The 22,770-nt window shown below is 38.9% G+C and overlaps 2 protein-coding genes across 3 annotated transcripts; one reads left to right on the top strand and one right to left on the bottom strand.

Moving 5' to 3' along the window:
- Positions 1–1,725: 1,725 nt before the first annotated feature.
- LOC111864370 (lysine-specific histone demethylase 1A) lies at positions 1,726–4,649 on the bottom strand. The gene has a single exon (XM_023851580.2). It carries the CDS (start codon positions 4,446–4,448, stop codon positions 2,031–2,033), a length of 2,418 nt encoding a protein of 805 aa, XP_023707348.1. The 5' UTR covers positions 4,449–4,649; the 3' UTR covers positions 1,726–2,030.
- A 73-nt stretch (positions 4,650–4,722) lies between these two features.
- LOC111864368 (AP-3 complex subunit sigma-1) lies at positions 4,723–16,969 on the top strand. 2 transcript variants are annotated; one of them, XM_033751411.1, is made up of 6 exons: positions 4,723–4,951; positions 5,140–5,231; positions 5,310–5,493; positions 5,605–5,712; positions 12,557–12,651; positions 16,701–16,773. In XM_033751411.1, the coding sequence occupies exons 1-5, from the start codon at positions 4,883–4,885 to the stop codon at positions 12,638–12,640; spliced, it is 537 nt and encodes a 178-aa protein (XP_033607302.1). In that variant the 5' UTR covers positions 4,723–4,882; the 3' UTR covers positions 12,641–12,651; positions 16,701–16,773. The 2 variants fall into 2 exon arrangements, with proteins under 2 accessions (XP_033607302.1, XP_023707346.1); XM_023851578.2 differs by lacking the exon at positions 12,557–12,651 and having other exon boundaries at positions 16,701–16,969.
- Positions 16,970–22,770: the final 5,801 nt, after the last annotated feature.

Here is a 22,770-nt window from a genome sequence, read left to right as displayed (position 1 = left end):
AGTAATGCTTGTACCATTGGTACCCTGGAAGTAAGCATGGAGCAGCACTGGAGATTAAACTTGACACACCTCATGCCAGACGCTGATAAAGGTAAAGCTGTCCCTGTGCTTAACTAATTAAGCACGATGCCATGAAGGTGTATGGGGAGTGGATGTATAGCTCCACGTTTTCTTGACCTCGGCACTAGTTGGAGATGAGTGGTCAGCTTCACGCCCCGACTGCTCTACCCCCGTGGAAAGAGCCCGCGGTACCCATTGAATAAGAGGTTGGGTGGACCCCATAGCCAGTCTGGAGGACTTGGAGACAAGAAAATTCTTGCTCCCACCGGGACCCGAACTCCGACCCCTCGGTCGTCCAGCCTGTAGCCAGTCGCTCTACCGACCGCACCATCCCAGCTGATGACATCATAAAGTGAAGCAGTGATAAAATGACAATAAAGAAACACAGTTCCTGTGACTGCTTAGTTTGTCATGCATGGTATATGGACTCTAACTCATGGAACACTTTTCTGTGCTGTTCCTTGTCTTGTAATGGTACAGCTTTTTGCAACTACTGCCTGATCCTGTCCTCTCCATATACGAGTCCTACCACATAATCAAAGGATTTCTTTTAGTTATTTGAAGGTATCTTTGTAGATTGTGCCCTGTTTAGTCAACTCTAATTCTGCATTTCACATGTTTTTTATTATACTTCAAAAGTTACATATGTATAAAAAATTATTAAATTTTAGTACACATGGGATTGCTGCCCTAAAGAACATGTTACAGCTGAAATATAAGAGACTACATTTAAAAATAATCCTTAGAAAAACTATATACATCATGAAAGTAACTTATCTTCTGGGCTATAACACCATGTGGCCTATTCAAAGTCAACCAAGAATTCCGAGGAACATATCGCCCCCATCTTCAGGGGTGAAGAATAAGCCGAGCAAGATACCAGTGAGAAAGCAGGCTCTGTTTGCCATCTGCTTCCATGCTGGTATCTTATTCTTTGACCATGAAGATGGAGGTGACATGTTTCTCCAAAATTTCAATTGACTTTCAATGGACTACTCTTCTTAACCACTGCTGAGAGAACAAATCCTGCATAGATCATGACTTACATGTTTAAATTTGTATCTACAATACAGGATGATCATATAATCGTAAATACAGTAAAAGCTGAATTAATAAACTGCACTGTCACAAAAAGATTGATCCTTAAATTTCATTCTACTGTGCACGTCACATAATGTACTAATTACCATACATTGCAAGTGGTTAGTATTCCTGCATTTTGATGTAAAATTAAAGATGTGTAGTTTTGCATAGTTTAATTCGGCAAGTAAGATATAGGTCAATAAATGTCAGATTTCACGGAAGCAGTAGTAAATTGACGGACATATCTACAGAAGGGAATGAGAAATATTTGGTCTCACACTATAAAATGGTCTACATATGTAGGAGTATGTGATATGAATCCCAAACTATGTAACATATCCAGTAGGTAAATTGTAAAGCTATTCTTAACAGGCTGTAGAGGGCCATAGGTTTGTGAGACATTGAGGCTCCCATATTTTCTGGACAGTTAGTTTACAGACGGCGGTCAGGTTGTCGGCCTTATGCACTGGGTGCTCTTTACCCTCTGGAAGATTCCTTGTACTCATTTCTGTTAGAAGCTGAGTCAACTCCATGGCCATAATGTGGCTGGAAGGATTAGAGCAATTGAAAAATCTAGTGACTTCATCAGGAATCAAACCCATGATCTTCCGGTTTGTAGCATAGTGCATCAACCAGCTACGCTACTGTGTGCCCCCAACTCATATCTGATATTGTAAGCAACTTAAAATGTTTACATTATTATTTTAATACTGAGCATCAGTGTATAAAAATGTTATATTTGCATAAAAAAAATATCCATCAGAAGAAACACAAAATCATCACGCACATTAAAAAAATATTTTTTTATGTCAATTTTCTGTCTACAAGATCCTCAGACACTTCAACTACACAGAACACAACAGTCAGTTTATAACCTTTTGTGCCATTTACTGAGATGTTCCTGTGGATGGAACTCGAGCAGTTGCTATAGGTGGCTGTTGCGGTGGAGCATACGGACTTCCCAAATATTCATCAGCAATATGCGCACCCTCATGAAGGCCACTAAGGAACGCACCATGCACTGTTGCAGGATAATTCCTGATGGTATGTTCACCTGCAAAGAAGAGTCTACATTTCACACCTTGTCCAGATGTGGTTGGTGGAGCCACGGGCGTGGCCAGCATGTCATAATCGCCACCTGAGGATCCAACTGCCACAAAGGAATAAGAACCACGGGCCCATGGATCAGTTCTCCAGCGGGTCACTACAGTCTCTTTGGGCTGTGGCACAGCCCCGTTGCCAAATATACCCTTCAGAACAGCAATACAGCGACCCACTATGACATCATCGCTGACATTTTCCATGATGGCAGCAGCCTCGCCTGCCACTAATGCAAGAAGGACCGGAGCACGATATAAGTTCCAAAATAGAAATAGCTCTCCCCTACTTGCAGTTGTGCTGCCTACATGACCAAACAAATTAGTGCTGGCATCCCAGAAAATACGATCAAAGCAAAGCACTACTTTGTTCAGACTTCCAAAACCAAGGCGCTGGATAGCTGAGACCTTCCAGTCTGGCAATGGAGGGACAAATTGCACAACATTATTGACACCCTGTGTATTGGATGCAACTGACTGTTTGAGGATACCCAGTGGTAATGTACATAACACTACATCACCTTTGTAAGTGATGGGGTTGCTATTATTGCGAGAATTGGTCGTCAGTACCTCCACTCCATTCAGACCATACCGGATCTGTCTCACGGCAGTGTTTAGTTTAATGTCAAGCCCTTCAGAAAGTGCAACGGGAACACAAGAATATCCATTCCTGACTGTTAAATGGCTGCCTGTAAATTCAAAATCATCATCTTGGTCCCAGTGCTTTAGAGACAGATTCGTCAGAGGTGTAGCATTAGCAAATTCCAAGTTTGCAAAATGCCAGTCTAAAATCTGGCGATCTCGTGATGACAGGTAAACATCACTTGGAGGTGATGCGTCTAATTCATGTAATTTGTCTTCAATTTCTTTTTGTTGCTCCAGGAACTGGTCCCATTCATGGCATGCATTGTTTAGATCCCTTAGTTTGGAACGCATAACAAATTCCTGGGTAATATCTCTCAAGCCCTTAGTCTCACACAGTTCCTTGTACTGTTTGTTTAATTCTTCAATTCTCTCTTTTAAGGTCAACATGTTGTGTTGATTTGTTTTCAGTTTCTCTTGTACAGCTATCACAGTTTTCCAGTGTTGAACCTGCTTTTCCTTCACATTCTTTTCCTGTAATTTTATTACCCATTCTAGTGCTTGTCCAAGTGAAACAGGTTTTCCACCAGCATGATTCAGGTCAAGCTGGTGTGATAAGTAGCTTGTAGCCTCCAAAAGACGATTGAATTCCCTTTCCACCATTTCATCCTTGTCTTTTGGTACAGTGTTTCCATTTGATTCATAAAGAGGACATTTCTGCTTTATCTTATGCAATTCCATATTAATCTGCCTTGACAGAACAGTTACTGGATTACCTCCTAAGCCTGTAACAACCATTGCACCTAAATCTGCAACATAACTGCCTTTACGAAATGTAGCAATACGGCCACCAACTCGATCCCTTGCTTCCAGAACTACTACTTCCATCCCAAACTGGTTCAACTGCTGTGCAGCTGCTAGTCCAGCAATGCCTGCTCCAACCACAATAACTTTTCCAAGTTTCTTTGCAGGAATACATTTAAGCCTCTTGAATATACCAAAGTTAATGTAACCATACCTTTCCAAAAAAGCATGCACTCGCATAGCCAAAGGCTCATCACTGTTATATGGTGGTTCAATTTGTGGAAAGGCATCTTCAAACACTAACTGTTGTTTTGGATTCTCCAGCCATAATTGTAATAGTCTGTTTCTAATGTGTAAGAACACTTTCTGTATTTGTGGTGGACCTTGTGATATATCAGGAAAGGAAGATGCTTCTTTGGCTGTCAGCTTTTCAAAGGGCAACCTGCTTTGAAATGAAGCACCTTCGAGGCCTGTTGGATCATCATTATCAAAATCTGGTTCATCTTTGTCCAATTTAATTGAACTGTTTAAAGGTAAATCTGGAACTGCTGAAATTTGATCTCCCAACTGCGATTCCGGGGTGGGTTTCTTTTCAGATATGCCTATCCCACCAACTTTGGACTTTTCAGATGCGTCTTCCTCATCCAACAGTTGATTATATTTCTCTTCCATCTTCCGGTACTCAACTTTGGCCTTTTTTCGACGGCTCATTCTCCTACCTTCTTCTTGGGAATCCACTGCATCACTCACCCCACTGTTTTCGTTTTCCAGGCAAAAACGCTTTCTTTCTATCTCCATTTCATGAAATATGTTTGCATTCATGATGATGGGAGAGGCAATAGTTAACAACCTGCAAACTGCTGTTCTTAGTGATCACTCGCTGTCTGTCGCTCAATACGCTCGATACTATACACGTGAAACAGCACATAAACTTTTAGCAAACACTGCTACACAAGCATTTACGCTACCGAAAACAACAGACAGCAGGCGGCCGTCCATGAGTCAGTAGCACCAATATTACAGATTACAATCAGCTACTGAACTGACATTGACACATACGTGCGGTGCCAACACGCAATCCCTGTCATCCCCGCAGATCAGTCGAGCCAACATTGCATTGCATTCGAAAGGCCAGAAGTAGTGGTCCGTCATCAAAATTGTGGATTTGTGATTGTATTTAGTGGGTTAACGTAGCTCATGTTTTATTACAGCCTTGTTAATTTGTAGTGTTAACTCACATTCAGTAAATAAAGAATATGATTAAAGCCATTCTTGTGTTTAATAACCATGGAAAACCCAGAATGTCTAAGTTTTATCAATATTTTGTAAGTACAATTGGAGCTGTGTATGTGTCATTTCACACATTTATGGTTATAATTGGGGTCTTAAATCATAAAGTTGCAGTTTTCAGTCGTTTTAAGTGGTTGTAATTGAATTGCTGGTTATTTGTATGTTCATATAGTCAGATTTATTTTATGTACGAACCGTATTTAAAACTCTTAATTTTCTGCAGAATGAAGATATGCAACAACAAATTATTAAAGAAACATTCCAGTTGGTTTCCAAACGTGATGATAATGTGTGCAATTTCCTTGAAGGAGGCAGGTAAGTCACTGATGCTTTTCTTTTAAATTTTAATATAAATATTTGAACAATATTTTGATTGCTAAATGTTTCTTGCAGTTTGATTGGAGGTTCAGATTATAAATTAATATATCGTCATTATGCTACATTATATTTCGTATTTTGCGTCGATTCTTCCGAATCGGAACTTGGAATCCTTGACTTAATTCAAGTGTTTGTTGAAACATTGGATAAATGTTTTGAGAATGTATGTGAACTTGATCTCATCTTCCATGTTGATAAGGTAAGTTTACAATCATCATTTTGTAATACAATATAATGTACGAAAATACTATTCTGAATTTTTAAACAATTGCCATAGATCTGTAAACATAATTCTTGATTCATTTCTTAGGTCCATTACATATTGAATGAACTTGTTATGGGTGGCATGGTTTTAGAAACAAACATGACAGAAATTCTGACACGGATTGAAGATCAGAATAAACTCGAGAAACAAGAGGTAATGTTTTGTTACACTTTATGTTACTTATTCTTTTAACGTTGTGTATATAGGTATATTACAAATAAAATATACGTTAAATTTGATTTGTTTCATTCTGGTCCGTCACACTAACTTTTATAAATACAAACCACTCCGTCCAATGTGACATATAAGTTTTTACTACATGAAAACTTATCTCCCTTACATGTTTCGGTCGTTATTGACAGTCTTCAGAGGGAACATCATTACGAACTGGAAACTACCATCACAATAGGTGTTTTGATTTAAAGTACATACACACATACTATAATGCACACTACGCATAAAGTTGAACATTTCACAATCAAAGCAGCTTCCTGGTATTATAAAGTTTTTAAAAGTTTCTTGATGATGAGTGAAAACAACACAGCAAGCCACGAGCAAACCCTGGACGACATCAAGAACCTCCTCATCAAGATAGACAGGTGGCAGAAAATCTGCCCCATGCAAGAAGGACGATAGGAGTACGGACACGAACCTACGTAGTTTAAAAAATGTTAACTAGTGACAATAAAGGTTTTTTAAATTAACATCAGAAACTTTTAAAAAGTTTACAATACCAGGTAGCTGCTGTGATTGTGAAATGTTCGACTTTATGCCTACTGTGCATTATAGAATATAAGTGTATGTATTTTAAATCAAAACACCTATTGTGATGGTAGTTTCCAGTTCGTAATGATGTTCCCTCTGAAGACTGTCAATAACGACCGAAACATGTAAGGGAGATAAGTTTTCATGTAGTAAAAACTTATATGTCACGTTGGACGGAGTGGTTTGTATTTATAAAATATACATTATTTAAAACAGCTAGTTGTCCTGCACAAGTTATCTTTTTCATCTGTCATCATTCCAATTTTATAAAGATGGACAGATGAAAATCCTTTAATCAATTCATTTTTGACAATCAAAGTTTATATTAGTGTCAACTAAAAGAGTAAGTCAGAAAGTTTTCTTTTCTAATTTCACAAGTGATTTAATTTAAGGATATATTTCATGGGATGCTTAAGATAAAACAGTTACTGGAAAGTAAATTAATTATGACCCCTGTATCTCCACAGCCAATCCCAACTGATTTTCTCTGTGGAATTATGCCAAAGAGCATGTCTGCATTCCATCCTTACAAACTGAACAAGAAACCTTGCCAAATGTGGGATGACGGAATTACCGAAGGTGCTTTTGTTAAGCATCTCTGAAGTTTAAAATGTGCTAGTTGCTTGTTAGATTAATGCTGTAGGTGCTATAACTTTCTGTGGGGCTGTTAATTTTTTCAAAATAACAATGTATATACTTCAGAGAGCCTTATTGTTTGTGTCAAAACTGTTTTAGATCAGGAATTTAAGGTGTTATAATTAAATTATAAATGGGGTTTTAAATTAGAACTTGCTATCTGTATATATCTATGAAGTTGAGCCCTTTTTGAAAACCAGCAATTGCTCACCCACCTAAGGAATTCCCAACTTTTAATGGAACATGGAGGTTCATTAAAATGTTCACAAGAGCCTGTTCCACCTAATAATTTTGTTTCCTAAAGTTGCTCCAAGAGATTACAAGTTGTAACTTAGGAACAGACTTGCAGTCTCTTTCTGCTATGATTGTAAATTTAAGGGTACTAATCAGCTGTTGACTTGTAAAGAAAATACAAAAAAAACTCCTTGACCTGTAGTCCAAAAGCAAATTATACCGACCGATTGACCACCACTTGTCAGCGGAGTTAGTGCCAGCTTTTGCAGATAGAGGGTGTCACGTGGTCAGCACAATGGATCCCTACGGCCGTTAATCTCAGGTTTCTAGACTCACTGTTTCCTTGAAATAGCTCCCCAATTATCCTCACAAGGCTGAGTGGACCCCGTTCCAGACCCACTACTTCACAGAAAAACTGGTAGCGCCGGGAATAAAACCTGGGACCTCTGGATCTGTAGACAGGAACTCTGACCACTAGACCACAGAGGCTTGTAAAGAAAATATTAATAAGCAAATCACCGTCTCTGAATCTGTGTCAATCAGCATCAGTGACAATGAAAAGCTCTCTCTTCCTATTTTCTCACGGTTGTCTCATCTTCTAATGCTTATGAATCTCAGATTTGACATTTTATATTCTATTCTTCTCTGTTTCTAAAACCAAAGGCTTCCACTTCCACGGTTGTCAGTTTTGCTAGCCTCTGTCTATCAATTTGAATAAATTTCGTGAACCAAAGAGCAAGGAAGGGTTGTGTGTGTTCATCCACGATTCAGGCTGTGTTGTACCAAATTGCTTTTCTGAAACAGTGCAACGCCATTGTAGAATACAGTTCATATCATGTGTAGTTCCATCTCAGCTGCTATTTTATTGAATCTATAAAGTAACAAAATCTGCTGCTGCATGTCATAAAACAAGAGTTGTAGTGTGTAAAAGCATCTGAATGTTTTATGCAGAACTGTTCATGTCTTATTAGTGCTAGTATATTGTCACAACTTTTGCTTGATCCTGAGGTAGGCCATGTGTGAACTGTGCTGCATGTAGCCATGCTGCTCTTAGAAGCTGCTGTTCAGAACATACTAATAACAGGATGTATCAAGTTGGTTTGTGTGGTGGTAACACCCTAAATTTGTATTCAGAAGCTGCTGGGTTCAAATCTCACCCGAGACACCAGCTATCCTGACTGAGATTTTTCATGGTTATCCTCAGTCCCTCCAGGCAAATGTTTGGATAGTACTGTGACTGGGCCACAACCACGTTCTTCCACACCCTTTCTGGTTCCTTCTTCATAAATGATATATGGACTAGACGCTGATGTCATCAGAGAGTAACACACAAATAAATAACAATTTGTCTTATTAAACTACATAAAATTGGGGCACATGGTAGCATAGTTGCTTGAAGCACTATGCTACAAGCTGGAGGTCACGGATTAGATTCCTGATGAGGTCATTGGATTTTTTCAATTTACCTAATCCATCGAGCCACACTCAGCCTCTAACATAAATGAATACCAGGAATCTTCATGGGGTTAAATGGTGGCCGGTGCGTAAGGCTGACAACCTTACCACCATATGTGAGCTGATTATCTAGGGAAAATGTGGGAGCCTAGACGTCTCACAACCCTATGGGTCTTCATGGCCTGTTACAGGGATAGCTTTACTTTTTCTTGTTTACCTTAAACTACATAAAATGTAATCTTCATGATAAAGGTATCAGAGTCTAACTGTTAAGCCTTTCCTACAGTCATCGCAATGCTAATTGAGTGTATTTTGCCTTTACAATAAACCACCTATTATCTGGCACGTAGAGGGAATGGGGTTTATCAGTCACATGATTTTGCTGGTTGCATGAGAAAAACTCGTACAGAAACCCAATACAGAGTCAGGACAAAATGTTTTTCCTCTAGCTCTTGCATGAATGTCATCCTAGGCAACATGGTAGATTATGGTTGCAAGATTTTGGATACATATGCTGGAACATGACCACAAAATGAACTAGCCTCTACTGTAATGTCATGTGCGTGAGAAGGGACAAAACGTAGAGCCGCTAAAGGCAGCTGGAGAACTATTGCATGATGGCCAAATGTATGCAGATCACAAATATGTCTTTGAATAACCTTTGAACATAGTATATTCTCTTTGAAATGCTTCCCAGTTGGATGAGAATTCCAGTTGATTAGATGGTAAATAATTGAGAATTCACAGTACATTGCATTGTTTAGGCACTTCAAACAAGCAGGTCAGGATGCAGAAATGTCATGGCATGGAATACAAATCAGTATCCAATATCAAGCTTGAAAGTTTTCATCCATGAAACATTCTGCATGGTAACTTCCACGCATTCTTACTGTATTTATATTGCATGAAGGCTCCATTTTTTTTACTTATAAAAATCAGCTCATTTGAAATGTTAATAAGCAGTCCACACAGTGGCATGTTGAAAATGAATGGTCCTCAGCTTGAAAGTTGATTGTCAGGTTTAAGCTTGTCACAGTAAGAGAACAAATTTTATATCTCATCAAAAAGACCAACAAAAGATTACAATGCTCGCAGCCAAAAAGGAAGGACACATCACAGACACAGTACACACAGAAACGACTCCCATAGTGGATGAACCATACTATATGCGTGTTTGAATTTAGACATATAGATGAATAATCTTAACAAGTTTTAGTATATACAAATTTTATTATAGTTGACGAATAATGTACTTTCTAAATAATTTTATGAAAGACACAAGATGGCAAACAATGTAATAGCTTAGCGTAAATAATGAACCTGAAGATGGCACTGTGTTGCAGAAACATGTAGTAAGAACCAACATATGAAATTGAATGCACTACAAGACGGCCATTACATACGTATCATGGATGAAAAAGACCAAGTTTTAAACACATTTTTTGCGCCTGGTACAGGAGTTCATACTTCTGGAGCTTCATATATCTATGTAGGCTTTGAAATCAGTAGCATTATAATTGCTATAATATAATAATCTTAGATTATTTAGCAATGCTGTTTCCAGTGCAGAAGTTACATATTGTCACATGTTAGTAACTAGACATGGGGTTTGGATTGATAATTTGATTTATTGAAGGCTTATAACTCATAATTACAAATAACTATAACAGTCTCCTAGTCTTCACTAGTCCTTACTTGGTAATGGTTCCTAACAGTGAAGATTCTTTAACTTACATGCTCACATCCTTGTCAGCTGTCTACCATCTCATAACTGTCTCATGACTGCCACAAACTGACTTGCCTCATTGATCCTCATTACATAACCTCAGAATGGATCGTAATGAAAACACCACATCATAGTCATTGTTTACCAACCATTACATAGAAATGGCTTCCTCATCTCATGTTGCTATTGCAGCTTTCAACCATTATGTCACAGTATCATTGAATCAAATGGTGAGTTTCAGTTCCACAACTGAAATCCAAGGAAGCTGGTTCAGGTAGTAACACTTCTGTCATACATTTGGGAGGCCCCAAGTTCGAATCCAAACTAGGTCATAACTGTCCTTGTGAAACCTTACACATCATATCAGATGTTTAATGAAATATCGAAAATATATCTTAAATTGTACAGCATAAATGGACATCAAAAGACCAATGAGACATGCAAAATAATGAATGCATTTGGAGAATACATATACTCCATGGAGTACATCTTTCCACTGTTGTGTAGTTTTCTTCACATGGTCTGACTTACATGATTTCACAATTCAAGACCTGTTTGTATCATGCTGAAGGAGTGGGGAGAAGTAAAACTGTTAATGAATTTCTTTTATTTCATGCAACATTATACCTCTGTATGACTGAATAGGTTGGTGTAGTGTGTGTAGCTGTAGACTTGTGTTCAGGAAATGCACATGTTGAATCTTGGCTGGGAACCACTATGCCAGCCAAGATTTTCTAATGGCTTTCCTCAGTTCCTCCAGGTTGGGATAGTATTTTAGTTAGGCCAATGCCACTTCCTTCCAAATGCTTTCCGACACATTATTTATAGCCATCCTACCATCTGACAGTCTAGATACTCACAGCGTCATGACATAAACCATAAAAGAGCTGTGTAGACAGTGCAGTCATCTTAAGAGCTTCCCAGAAATTGCTGAGTGACTCAGGCAGAAGCATCTAATGCTCCTCCTGTTTAATCAGACCATGGAGATACAGACTGCCAGCAGAATCAACAAGCCTATGCCCTAATAAAATAAGTAGAAAAAGTAAGTGAAGCTGTCCCTGTAACAGTCCGTGCAGGCCCATAGGGCTGTGAGATGTTGACATTCCCACATTTTCTAGACAATCGGCTCACAGATGGCGGTGAAGATGTCAGCCTTGTGCGCCTGCCGCCCTTTACCCCCAGGAAAATTCCTGGTACTCATTTCTGTTTGAGGATGTGTCGACCCCAGGGCCATAGTGTGGCTGGAAGGTTTAGATAAATTGAAAAAATCCACCTCATTGGGATTCGATCCTGGTACCTTCCGGCTTGTAGCATAGTGCCCCTGGCCTAATAAGGTACAAATGGAAAATAATGAAATTATAGCAGGTGCTGGAAATGCTTTCTGTTGTCATTATCAGGAAAATGAAGGTTAGTCCTAGTCCTACTTTTGTCATTAGTGGACAGAAAGATAAGACTGAATTGAACACTTGTGTTTTATTGAAAGGAAGTACTAGCTAAAATCTGTGTTAAGGTTGATATTTTCTTTGGATATCTCTCAGATGTCTTGGACAGGTGATAGAGATTTCAAGGTTATTCTGTTTCCACAAAAGAACTACATTGCATAAATGTAAACATTTTGTGATGTCAGTTGTACTAGTAGTCTATATTGCTGTGGCCTAGCTAGACAGAGGACCATCACGCCCTTCTGCCAGAGCACCTCATTGAATTGTTGGAGCTTTAATATGATGACATTATAGTAACTGAAATGGTAGTGGTTATAGCAAGAATTACATGGACACTTCATATTCTGAGCTACAGACATTGTTGTTAAATGAAACAATAAATAAAATAATAATTGTGAAATTGAGGTTCTCACAGCTGCAAATATCAAGGATACCACCAACTGGACTGTGACATCATGTAGTTGGGTAGATGAGTACCAACATTTTGGAGAAACCCATCTTCCAAACTACATGATGTCGCATCCCAGAAAATTGTAATGCTGAAAATAAGAATTGCTATCTCTTGTATTTCAAAGATCCTGTCTGCTATAAAATCCAAGATGCTGTGTTTCTGTCCATGACTGGTTATTGTTATCATGATATGAAGCATTTTCCCCCTCAACTAATGCAATATACCCGATCATTTCCCTTAGTTTCTTCTTCTTCTCTTCTGCTTTATGTGACCTTGCTATATTTCCAGAGCCCTCTGGAAGCCTTGACTCTCCAAATGGCTCCTGGGAGGATCCCACGTCATGGCCGTGTTCGACGTCTCTTTTCCCAATGACCCTCTAAGAGGTTTGAACCCATGTGCTTTTCAGTCAGTGTAGTAAGGAACTGAACCAGATAAATAATGACTGCATGGCATCATGTTATTTTGGCTTTTTGTCTCAAAATATGTTGGCACCTGCAGAACGTGAGTCTCACAGAAGACTAGGTGAGCATGCAAGTTCCATCAGAAACACTGTAAATATGCACTACTCATATGGATTGCCTGACGATTGAAAGAAATCATTCCTTCATCATACCAAAGCAAGTTCTTAAGGAAACACATGGAAGGATAGTAACTGGGAGGACTGACCAGCAGGCATTTTCAAACTCAGTAAGCAGTAACTTATAAAATTTTCCCATGTTGACAAGGACCAACCTAACAGGGCAGAAACAAACATAATGCTCCACACATTTCCAGTCTTTTTATTCAGATGTTATGTAACAAAACCTTAGTTCCTCCTTAGAAATGGCCTATGGGCTGGATGGTCTGGGTTCAGTTCTGAGCAGTGCAAGACAACTCTGGGGCCCACCCAGTCTCCTATCCAATGGATACTGTGAGCTTTTCCCCAGGGAAAAGCAGGTTCGTGAAACTGACTACTCGTCTCCATCTAGTTCCGAGGTCTAGAAAGGTGGACCTGTACTTCCACTCCCCATATGCCTTCAAGGCATCACGATTAACTAATTAAACACAGAGGAAAATTTACCTTTTTACTTCCCTCTGGAAGTAAGAACGCTTGGCAGACCTGGGATAGCTCATTTGGTATAGTGACAGACTATGGGCTGGATGGTTTGGATTCAATTCCCAACAAGGGAAAGAGATGTTTCACTTTTCCACAGCATCGATATCAGCTTCATGGCCCACCCAGCCTCCTATTTAATGAGCACCTGGGGCTATTTCCCTAGGGGGAAAGCAGCCAAGGTTTGAAGCTAACCAGTCATCTCTGTCCAGTACCAAGATCAAAAATGGTGGAGCTGTACCGCCACTCCCCTACATGTCTTCATGTCATCTTTACCTCTTACCTATTAAGAATGAATTCCATCTATTGTCAGCTGCAGTTCTTGGATTATCTGAAATATATATATCATTCACACTCAGAAATGAACTTCTGGAGTTTGATCATCACTTTTAAAATACAGTATAATATTAAAAACCAGACAAGATGACCTGTCCTTCAGAAGTTTCATACGTAACTTAAACTAATGTAACTAAATCCAGCAGAGTCTTTGTGATGTAAATACATGTTCAGTTAGTCCAGAAATTCAAAGCATTTTACTCCATTACCTTTGCCCACAAGACCCCACCAGTGGCCAGTGTCCTTAGCCAGAAGAGTCAAGTTTACACCTTTCAATTCTTTTTTTAATACACTTTTTAATAGTATCCTCCCATCTATCCCTAGTGCTTTGAAGTGGTCTCTTCTTCACATTTTCCAACAAAGATTTTGTATGCATTTCTCTCCTCTTCCAAATATGCTATATGCCCTGCCCATCATGTCCTTAATTTTTATCATGCTAATAATATTTGGTGAGGAGTGCAAATTATGAAGCTTCAAATTTACGCAGTTTCCTTCAGCCTCCTGTTACTTGTATCTCCTCCTCCTTATAGTTTTACATAAGACTTCGGAAACCAGAAAAAAGATAAATTTGCACCACACAATAAATTTCATTGTGTCAGAAGTGGTTTAGTTCCTTTTTGTGCTGGCTGTGCAATGTGAATTTCGCTCAGTATCTGCCTTCTAGGAGAGTGCTTCATCACCTGCCTGCTGATGCTGCCAGTAGTTATGCTGTCTTCTTTGGCTTCGTTATGCTAATCTGAATTGTGTGTAATTCACATATTCTATCAATACAACATACACGTTTATTTAATATAAGCATTTCATGCTCTGGTAATAGACTTTGAAGGTTCAGTACAGTCAATAGCAAATCGTGTTGTTGGACAGGACTCTGACAAAGTTAAGTCTCATTCACTTTCTTAAGATCCATTTTAATATTATAATCCCATATTATTCTGTCTTTGAAGAGACATTTTTCATTAGATTTTCCCACTAGAATTCTCAAGGAAATTCTTTTCTGTACACTCAGCACAAATTTTAATACTTCTTTTTGTGAGGGGTGGACTGAAATGTTTTGGGTGAGGCTATGCTGCATGGTGAAGTCTGTTTCCCTGCTACAGACTTGTGCAATGAGAAGTGTTCAACCAGCTGCTACATTAGGTTCATTCTGAACTGGAGGTGTATGTATTTCAAGAACGTTTTTGAGGGAATAGCTGTACTAAGGAATCTCACAAATTAAAAGATTTTGAGAGGTCATAAGAAGGTGGTTTTCTATTTTTTTTCTTTTTTATTGCTAGTGATTTGGGACTAAGACCTTTGTACTGTAGCCACTTGTGGCCTATTGTACCAGCCCCAGATGATAGGTGAGGGTGATTGTGGATCAGTTGGTGGAATGAAGATTGGCAGGGGAAACCGAAGTACTCGGAGAAAACCTGCCACAGCGCCACTTTGTCCACCACAAATCCCACTTGACCAGACCCGGGATCGAACCCGGGCCGCCGCAGTGAGAAGCCAGCGACTAACCGCTTGAGCTGTGGCGCAGCCAGGCGGTTTTCTAAAACAATCACGTGTTTTTAATCTAACCCCATTGTACTGAATCGTGCCTTAATGACTGTGTGTTACTACTTATTGGAATATATTTCCAGCTACTGATCCTGTGTGCAGGTAATGTCCATCCAATCCATAGTTGTGTTATTTTAACTTTATAGTGTATAATTGAAGCAGATGGATTTCTTTAAACATCCATTGCATTCAGAATTTAATTTGTATATAATTCCTAGATAAGTAAAACTGTAAGTAAGTAACCTCATTTTTTCCCCCCTCACTCCCACTTTGGAGCATAGTGCTGATTTCTCATTTTCATTGAAAATTTTACAGACAGTAGGACTCATCACAAGGCCTGTACCTAAACACAGAATAAACGCATACACACACCAAACATCCATGCCTTGTGTGTGTTTCGAACCCATGATCCCAGCTTCCCAGCGAGCGAAGACAGCACATGCCTTAGACAGCTTAGCTACCGTGACTGGCAATCACCTTATACCTATGCTAAAATCAACATCATCCTCTAAAATAGTAATACTTTGGATTAACCTTTTGTTTACTGTACAGAACAAAGCTTTGCAACATTTTTTTTTACTAATTGATTGCATTTGAAAGTTTTATAAGTGTGTATGCTGTGTGATTTGTGTAACCTTGTGAATGTAAAACTTCTGTTAGGTGTATTCCTATTCCTGTAGAGCAGCTGTTAATAATTTTCTGTCTGTCTGTATGTTTGCCTGCATGAAACAACTTGAAAATTGTAGAGCAAATATTTATTAAATCTAATATTTGGGAGTTTAAAATTTGGTGGTCTGTTCTAATTTGCTTAAATTTGGGTAACAATAGTAGACATTTTACATGAAGACAGCATGATTCTACATGCATCTCGTGTTTTAACTCTCACATAAATCTCAGTGAAAAGTGTCTGCAACAAAAGCAGTGGAGATGAATCCATGTTTTATGCCCAGTACATGTTTTCTATATGTCTTATGGTTTTCTAGTTAACCTAAAGTTAGCAGACATGCCAGAATTATGATATGCCTTCCTCTTCTAACTTATTTATAACTGCTTCTTCGTGTATTTTAAATTGTCATATTACATAAACAAAACAAACTCCATGGCCTGTAGTCCACAAGAGAACTATACTGACTTAGCGACCGTCGCTTGTCGGCGAAGTTAGTGCCAATTTCTTCAGGTAGAGGGTGTTGCATGGTCAGTGCAACGGGTCCCCATGGCCGTTAATCTCGGTTTTCTAGACTGGAGCTGCTCTTTCCTTGAAATAGCTCCACAGGTATCCTCACGAGGCTTAGTGGACCCCGTTCCAGACCCATTGCCTCTCAGAAAATCTGGTAGCGCCGGCAATCGAACCCAGGACCTCTTGATCTGTAGCCAGGAACTCTGACCACTAGACCACAGAGGTGGTCGTAGTCATATTACATGCATTGAAAAATTGTTCATATAGTATTTTTGGTGTGATGGCAGGCTGGAATTGCAGCAGCTCCTGCAAGAGCTGTGTCAGCAGTTAAGAACATGAACATCCCACAGCAAATAAAAGACATGAAGCTTCCAGATCTTCCTCAAGCAATCAAAGATCTCAAGTTCTGACCAAGGGGTGATCAGGGCATCAGTAGCTGACACAGCAGTAGAGCAGGACGGAGTGCTTCAGCAGATGAAGGCAAAGAAATGGTTCTGTCGAGACATGCCCAGTACACTTAGAGAACACCAGGATATATCCCATCAACCACCACAGGTATACAGTGATGTGAGTTACCATTCAGTATTAACATCCGTTAATATCACTGGCAGAATTCCAATGTTGATGTCGGTAATTTAGAATGGAAACAGTAGCAAAAACAGAACCATGTATTTGAACTGGTGTGATATAAATGTAGGAAAAGAAATGGAAGCGTTTTAAGGTATATCAGCTGTGCTGCTGGGAATGGCCCCAGATTTTAAATCTGGTCATTTTGTAGGAGAATGAACCTTGCACTGAGGCAAATATTCTTGATGTTTTTGACATTTCTATAGTAGCGTTTCCGAAATTCATCATTAACATTGATGTTACCAACACTGAGGACCTTAAAAGTGTTTACTGTATCTTTGTTATTTAATCATTTTGTGGTAAAACTGTCAAGTATGTCAGCTGTGTGTGATGATTTTGAAGTCTATCATTAAATGGTTTTCTTGTCCAGAAAATTTCATTTTATTATAGTTGTTACTTGTATCAAAATTTGTTAGTTTAATATGAAATATGAATTAACAAATCTAATTATTACATACAGTAGAATATAAAACTAAGATGGAGATGTGCATTCTTATTTTTGGAGAGTTTCTGAATGAGTTCTTGTGATTTGGATTACCTCATTGGCCAGTGTTAGGGTGAATGCAAGGAAGAATTAATTTGAACTCTAATATAAAAAAGAACTTTGTTCTGTGAATATGGCACATAAACTGGTTTGGCCTAAATATTGTCATATGTTGGGTATGTCACACGACAAATAAATTCACATGGGTCTCGGATTCAGCAAATCTTTATTGGATACACACTCTTACACACAATACAGTTATTATCGCTTGTGGTATCACTCGACTTCTGCGATGTCTCGACTACGTTCCAACTGTGCTGTATGAAGGCTGGGTTCCGACTGCGCTGTATGAAGGCTAAGTAGCTCTGTGCCTGCATGAAGGCTAGCTCTCAACTGTTGTCATATGAAGGGTAGATCTCAACTGTCTTGTATGAAGGCTGGGTTCCAACTGCGCTGTATGAAGGCTAATTAGCTCTGTAGCTCTCGACTTATGTAGGTGTTATTGGACCGGATACGAGACACCATTCGCCGAGGTTCGATCTCACTTGTCCGGCAATCTGTTGCTTCGGGAACAATCTCTTTAGATTACGGCGGTAATGTGTTTCGTCTCATCTGTTGGTACTCAACGGCCTTCTCTTGTTCATCTCCGGGGAAATGCGTTCGTTGTTTCGGCATTATCTACGCAACGGTTCACTGTTATTGCGTTGCCATAGAAGTATCTACTCCAAACACGTTACAGTATCTATTCTGCCAAATGCTGATCTGTTTAGGAGAATCAGCATTTACACATTTCACTTAATGTAAATTTCTAAAGCACCTGGGAGAAAGTAATGCTGGATCTTTCTAATTCCACTTTAAATTGGTACTATTCTAAATGAAAATTTTTTAATTTTTATTGTGATTTTGTATTTGTTATCAAGATTGGAATCTTACCTTTGATATGCAGAAATATTGATATTGTTTGGCAACTCAGCACAATATATGTTCAGACAGGCTCCTCAATTTGGCTGAAATGTACAGATTTTTCTTGGCTAGTACAGAGAAGCCATTTGTATAAGGTTGGCAATTGTTTTTCTTGTCCTTTTTGTAGTAAAACATGTGAACTCCTGTGTAATTGACCGGCTTATGAAGTTGTCATACATGTAAGTGAATTGAAACAAAATGCATGTAGTGTGTTGTATAATACATGTCACCCTGCGTAGCAGTAAGTGATTGGAAACATGTCTGTCAGTATGTATAGTTCCTGAAAGAAACAACTCAATTATTTGTTTCTCTCAGGTCAAACAGTTTCTTATGTGTGGAAAATATTTGCATGTAATATGCAAAAGAAACTGATTAATGCCACATATGTATATTACACATATATATTTTGAAACTTTGATTCGCTAATAAAATGGTTTTCCTATTAGCTCTTCATTTCAAAAGTGTGTAATATTTCTGTGAACCTGAAATTACAGCCTTGTTCTTGTGACCTTTTTTGCATAATTAACGTAGAGCTTATTGAAATTCCATCAGGAATTTGTTGAAAACAGACTTCATCAAATCTGTCTCTTTGTTCTGTTTCTTTTAGTCACAACTTGATCAACTATGACAGTTGGTGGTTCACTGATTTGGCCCTCAGATAGAAAATAAATAGTGTCAGGTACTAACAACAGTCATTCTGACATTACAGCCATATACTCCATCTTCTTCAGCTACACTGAATGATCTGAAGTGCCAAAAATGGGTAGAACCTCCAAAATAACCAATTCCCATTTCTGTCATATGTATTTCAGTCGTGTTGGTCTCTGTCAGTACAACTTTTTTTGTATTTTACACATTAAACGTTACTACATACATATTTTGGCCTTTTTGCCACGATTGTCATGTATGTTACACCCACGGTTAGCCTGACTGCTCCTTCTCTACATTGGCCAGTGTTTACATTTGATATATTATACTGTAGGTTTTTCAATCTGGGCTGAAGTGTCCATATCTTTTATTAAAATATTAAACATTATAATGCTGTAAATGCTGTCACTTGATTATTAAAAGTCTTTTAGTCATAAAATGATTACATATTACATACTTTTTATGGATATATATTTAAGTTAATTTTCTTGTACGTATTTATATAGGTGCAGTATGTGGATTCCGCTGGGATCCTGTTTTTATTTATTACTTTGTGATGTAGGCTGTCATTGTGTTTGTGTCTGGTAATGGAGTTATTTCTGGTTGTTATCTTCTTGTATTGACAACCATTCTCTTGTGATAAGTATTCGTGTGGAACTCCCATCTTTAACTATATTTTCAACAGCTGACTCCATTGATCCATTCTGACATATTAAATCATAATTCCACTGAATACGCATGCTATCAACAGTAGAAATTTTCTCTTGGCAGAGGTGAAAAGTGCAGTGCCTACTAAAGAATAGGTTCTCATTGCCAGCTGGCTGTCATGTTCTTAACTGCTTACAACTCTGGCTGGTGTATAATGACAGAGTACTGACAAAGTGGTAAGCCTTAGACTTTTGTATATGTGGATTAACATCAGTTGTTAATCAGAAAGGCTTCCATTCTACAGCAAAGATGGAAGCATAAATTAAACCACTCCCGTTAAATTTTCGCTTAGTGGAGGGTGGAGTCCAACTGGGTCCACTCAGCACAGCGGCCACTGATCGGCCTATTGTAACCTGCCCCGGGTGATTATGATGATGGAGAATTTGGTGGAATGAAGATTGGCAGGGGAAACCAAACTACTCAGAGAAAACCTGCCCCAGCCCCACTTTGTCGACCACAAGTCCCACTTGACCAGACCCGTGATCAAACCCAGGCCACCGCTGTGGGAAGCCAGCGATTAATCGCTTGAGCTATGGCACAGCCTAACTACTCCTGTTCCTCAACATTACAGAGAGGTGCGTTGTTAGCCTTGTACTTCAGTTGGTTATCCATTGAAAGGGAGGCCAGAAGATCAAAGCTTACTTTAAGGAGAAGGTTGTCTCCATTTGACATGAAAAAGAAAGCCAGGATTCCCAACTGCATATTTTGATGTATGGTACTTGTAGATTTGTATGAAGTTTTGTTGGTATTTCGTATTGTTATTATTGTTGTTGTTGTTGTTGTTGTTGTTCTTCACCCCGTGTTCCTCCTTTTATTTTTTGTCTTCTTGGTTTATTTAATTTCTCTGTTGCTTGAATTATATAACCTTGGAAGGAACTGTGTATGATGAAATAGAATAGGTATGGAAGGAACTATACATGGCCTATTGGAAGGCACTATCCTAGGATCTGCATGGAAGAACTGAGGAAAAGCACAGAAAACCTTATTGAAGATGGCTGACCTCTGGGCTAAGTATCAAATTTGGAACTTCTGGAACAGAAAGCAAAGGTGATATGTATTCAACCACAATGTTTAGTATTGTAGATAGAGGATTGCTGAGAACATGATGCAAGAGATCTTTATGACTTAAGAGAGATATTAGTGTCACATTTTACACTGTTCTCAATATATCTGTTTATTTGGCTTGTATTCTGCAGTCCTCACAATTAAGCCTGTTTCCTTCGATTTAATAATTTTGGGCTGAGGTCAAGAATGGCCGCGCAGTGTCGTCATGAAATGATGCTTAATTGATTAAGCACAGAGATAAACTTACTGTATATTTTTGTCATACCATCATTTATGCTGCCTTGAGGTAAGGTAAAGTTGTTCCTTTGCGTAAGTAATTAGGTACTTTGCCATGAAGACGTTTGAGGGAGCGGAGGTATAGCTCCAACATTTTTAACCTCAGAACTAGATGCATTAACTCACAATAACCTGAACTCTTTGATTGAAGTTTTGATATTCCCTCTGATTCTGGTATTAGTGCTGGACACCGTATGTTTATATATGAATGTCATTTATTCTCATTTAATAATTGCAAAATGTTTACCGGTACGAAGTAATGCATTTATGTAATGATGTTAGTAACACACCAGTGTAAGCAAGCTTATAGGTTTAGCAGCTCTGTAATTATTATCAAGAAATGTTTTTGACTTTACAGTAAATTTTTTCTCTTGATACAGAAATGACACTGTGGGAACTGCCCACATTCAAGCAAGTGTGACAACGCAAGCGTCATTGCTTAGCAACGACAAGTAAACAGCGGTTGCTAGGCAAAAGCGAGTAAACAGCAGTTGCTGTTTACTTACTTATGGTAACAGAATTCTGCTTGATTTTTAATCAGATAGGTTTTTTTGTTTGAAGGCCCTTTTTATTGCAGTTTTCTGTCTGGGAGTATTTTGCAATAGTTTATTTACAAGTTGTGGCCTTCTGGCTTGTGACAGCCAATGTTTCAGAGAACTTTTATGCCTCAATTTTCAGTATCAGTGTGTGATCTTGAATGTGGATGCAGGAGTGCATGATCTCATAACTCGGAAGACCACAATCTGATCGAGCACCACAATGAAAACCTCAAAAAAGTTATGTACTGTATTTATGTTCAGATTAGCAGCCTCCATAGTCTAGGGGTAACATTCCCACCTCATGACTCAAGGTACACGGGTTCAAACCCGGCGGAGGTCATGGAATTTTTAAGGGCAGAAAAATTCAGGGAACAAGTCCTCTGGGAGGGACTTTAAGCCGTGGGTCCCGTGTCATAGATTTACGGCACGTAAAAGATCCTCATATCTCTAGGAGACCTCTGAGCAAAATTAGGCAAAATGTTTCCTGCCCAAGTAGTTTCCAGTGTTACCGGATACCAATGCCAGTAGAGGGCCAACCTCGCTGGCAGAAAGGGGAGAATTATCAGGTACCACTGCCAGTAGAGGGCCAACCTCGCTGGCAGAAAGGGAAAATAGCGGGCACCAGTATTGGTAGGGTATGGCGACAGTAGAAATTAAAGGGGGGCGTACAATAGACTATTAGTCACGGTGCATGGGGAAACCCACACCCTCTATACTAAATAACTGAATATGTTCAGATTTGGATTGTGTGAAGGCAGAAGGGGGCCTTGGTGCATCCAGGCTCTCCCATGCCATAGTTTCTGTGCCCCTGATCTTGGTCATGTTCCAGTGAGCACTGCAATAGGAAATTATACTACTATGGTTGGAACTTTAATAGTGGAAACTATTTATTTACAAATGAAGAAAGCAGTCTTCTGGGATTTGGCACCGTGTATATGTGGTGTTAACCGACGTTTCGGAGGAACGTATCGCCCCCATCTTCAGGGTAGAAGAAAAAGTATAAGAATTCTGCAAGCGACAACACCGTGAGAAACGGTAAAGCAGACA

This window comes from Cryptotermes secundus, unplaced genomic scaffold, assembly GCF_002891405.2.
Source record: "Cryptotermes secundus unplaced genomic scaffold, Csec_1.0 scaffold346, whole genome shotgun sequence".
Lineage (NCBI taxonomy): Eukaryota > Metazoa > Arthropoda > Insecta > Blattodea > Kalotermitidae > Cryptotermes > Cryptotermes secundus.
This window is presented reverse-complemented; position numbering and strand designations above follow the sequence as displayed.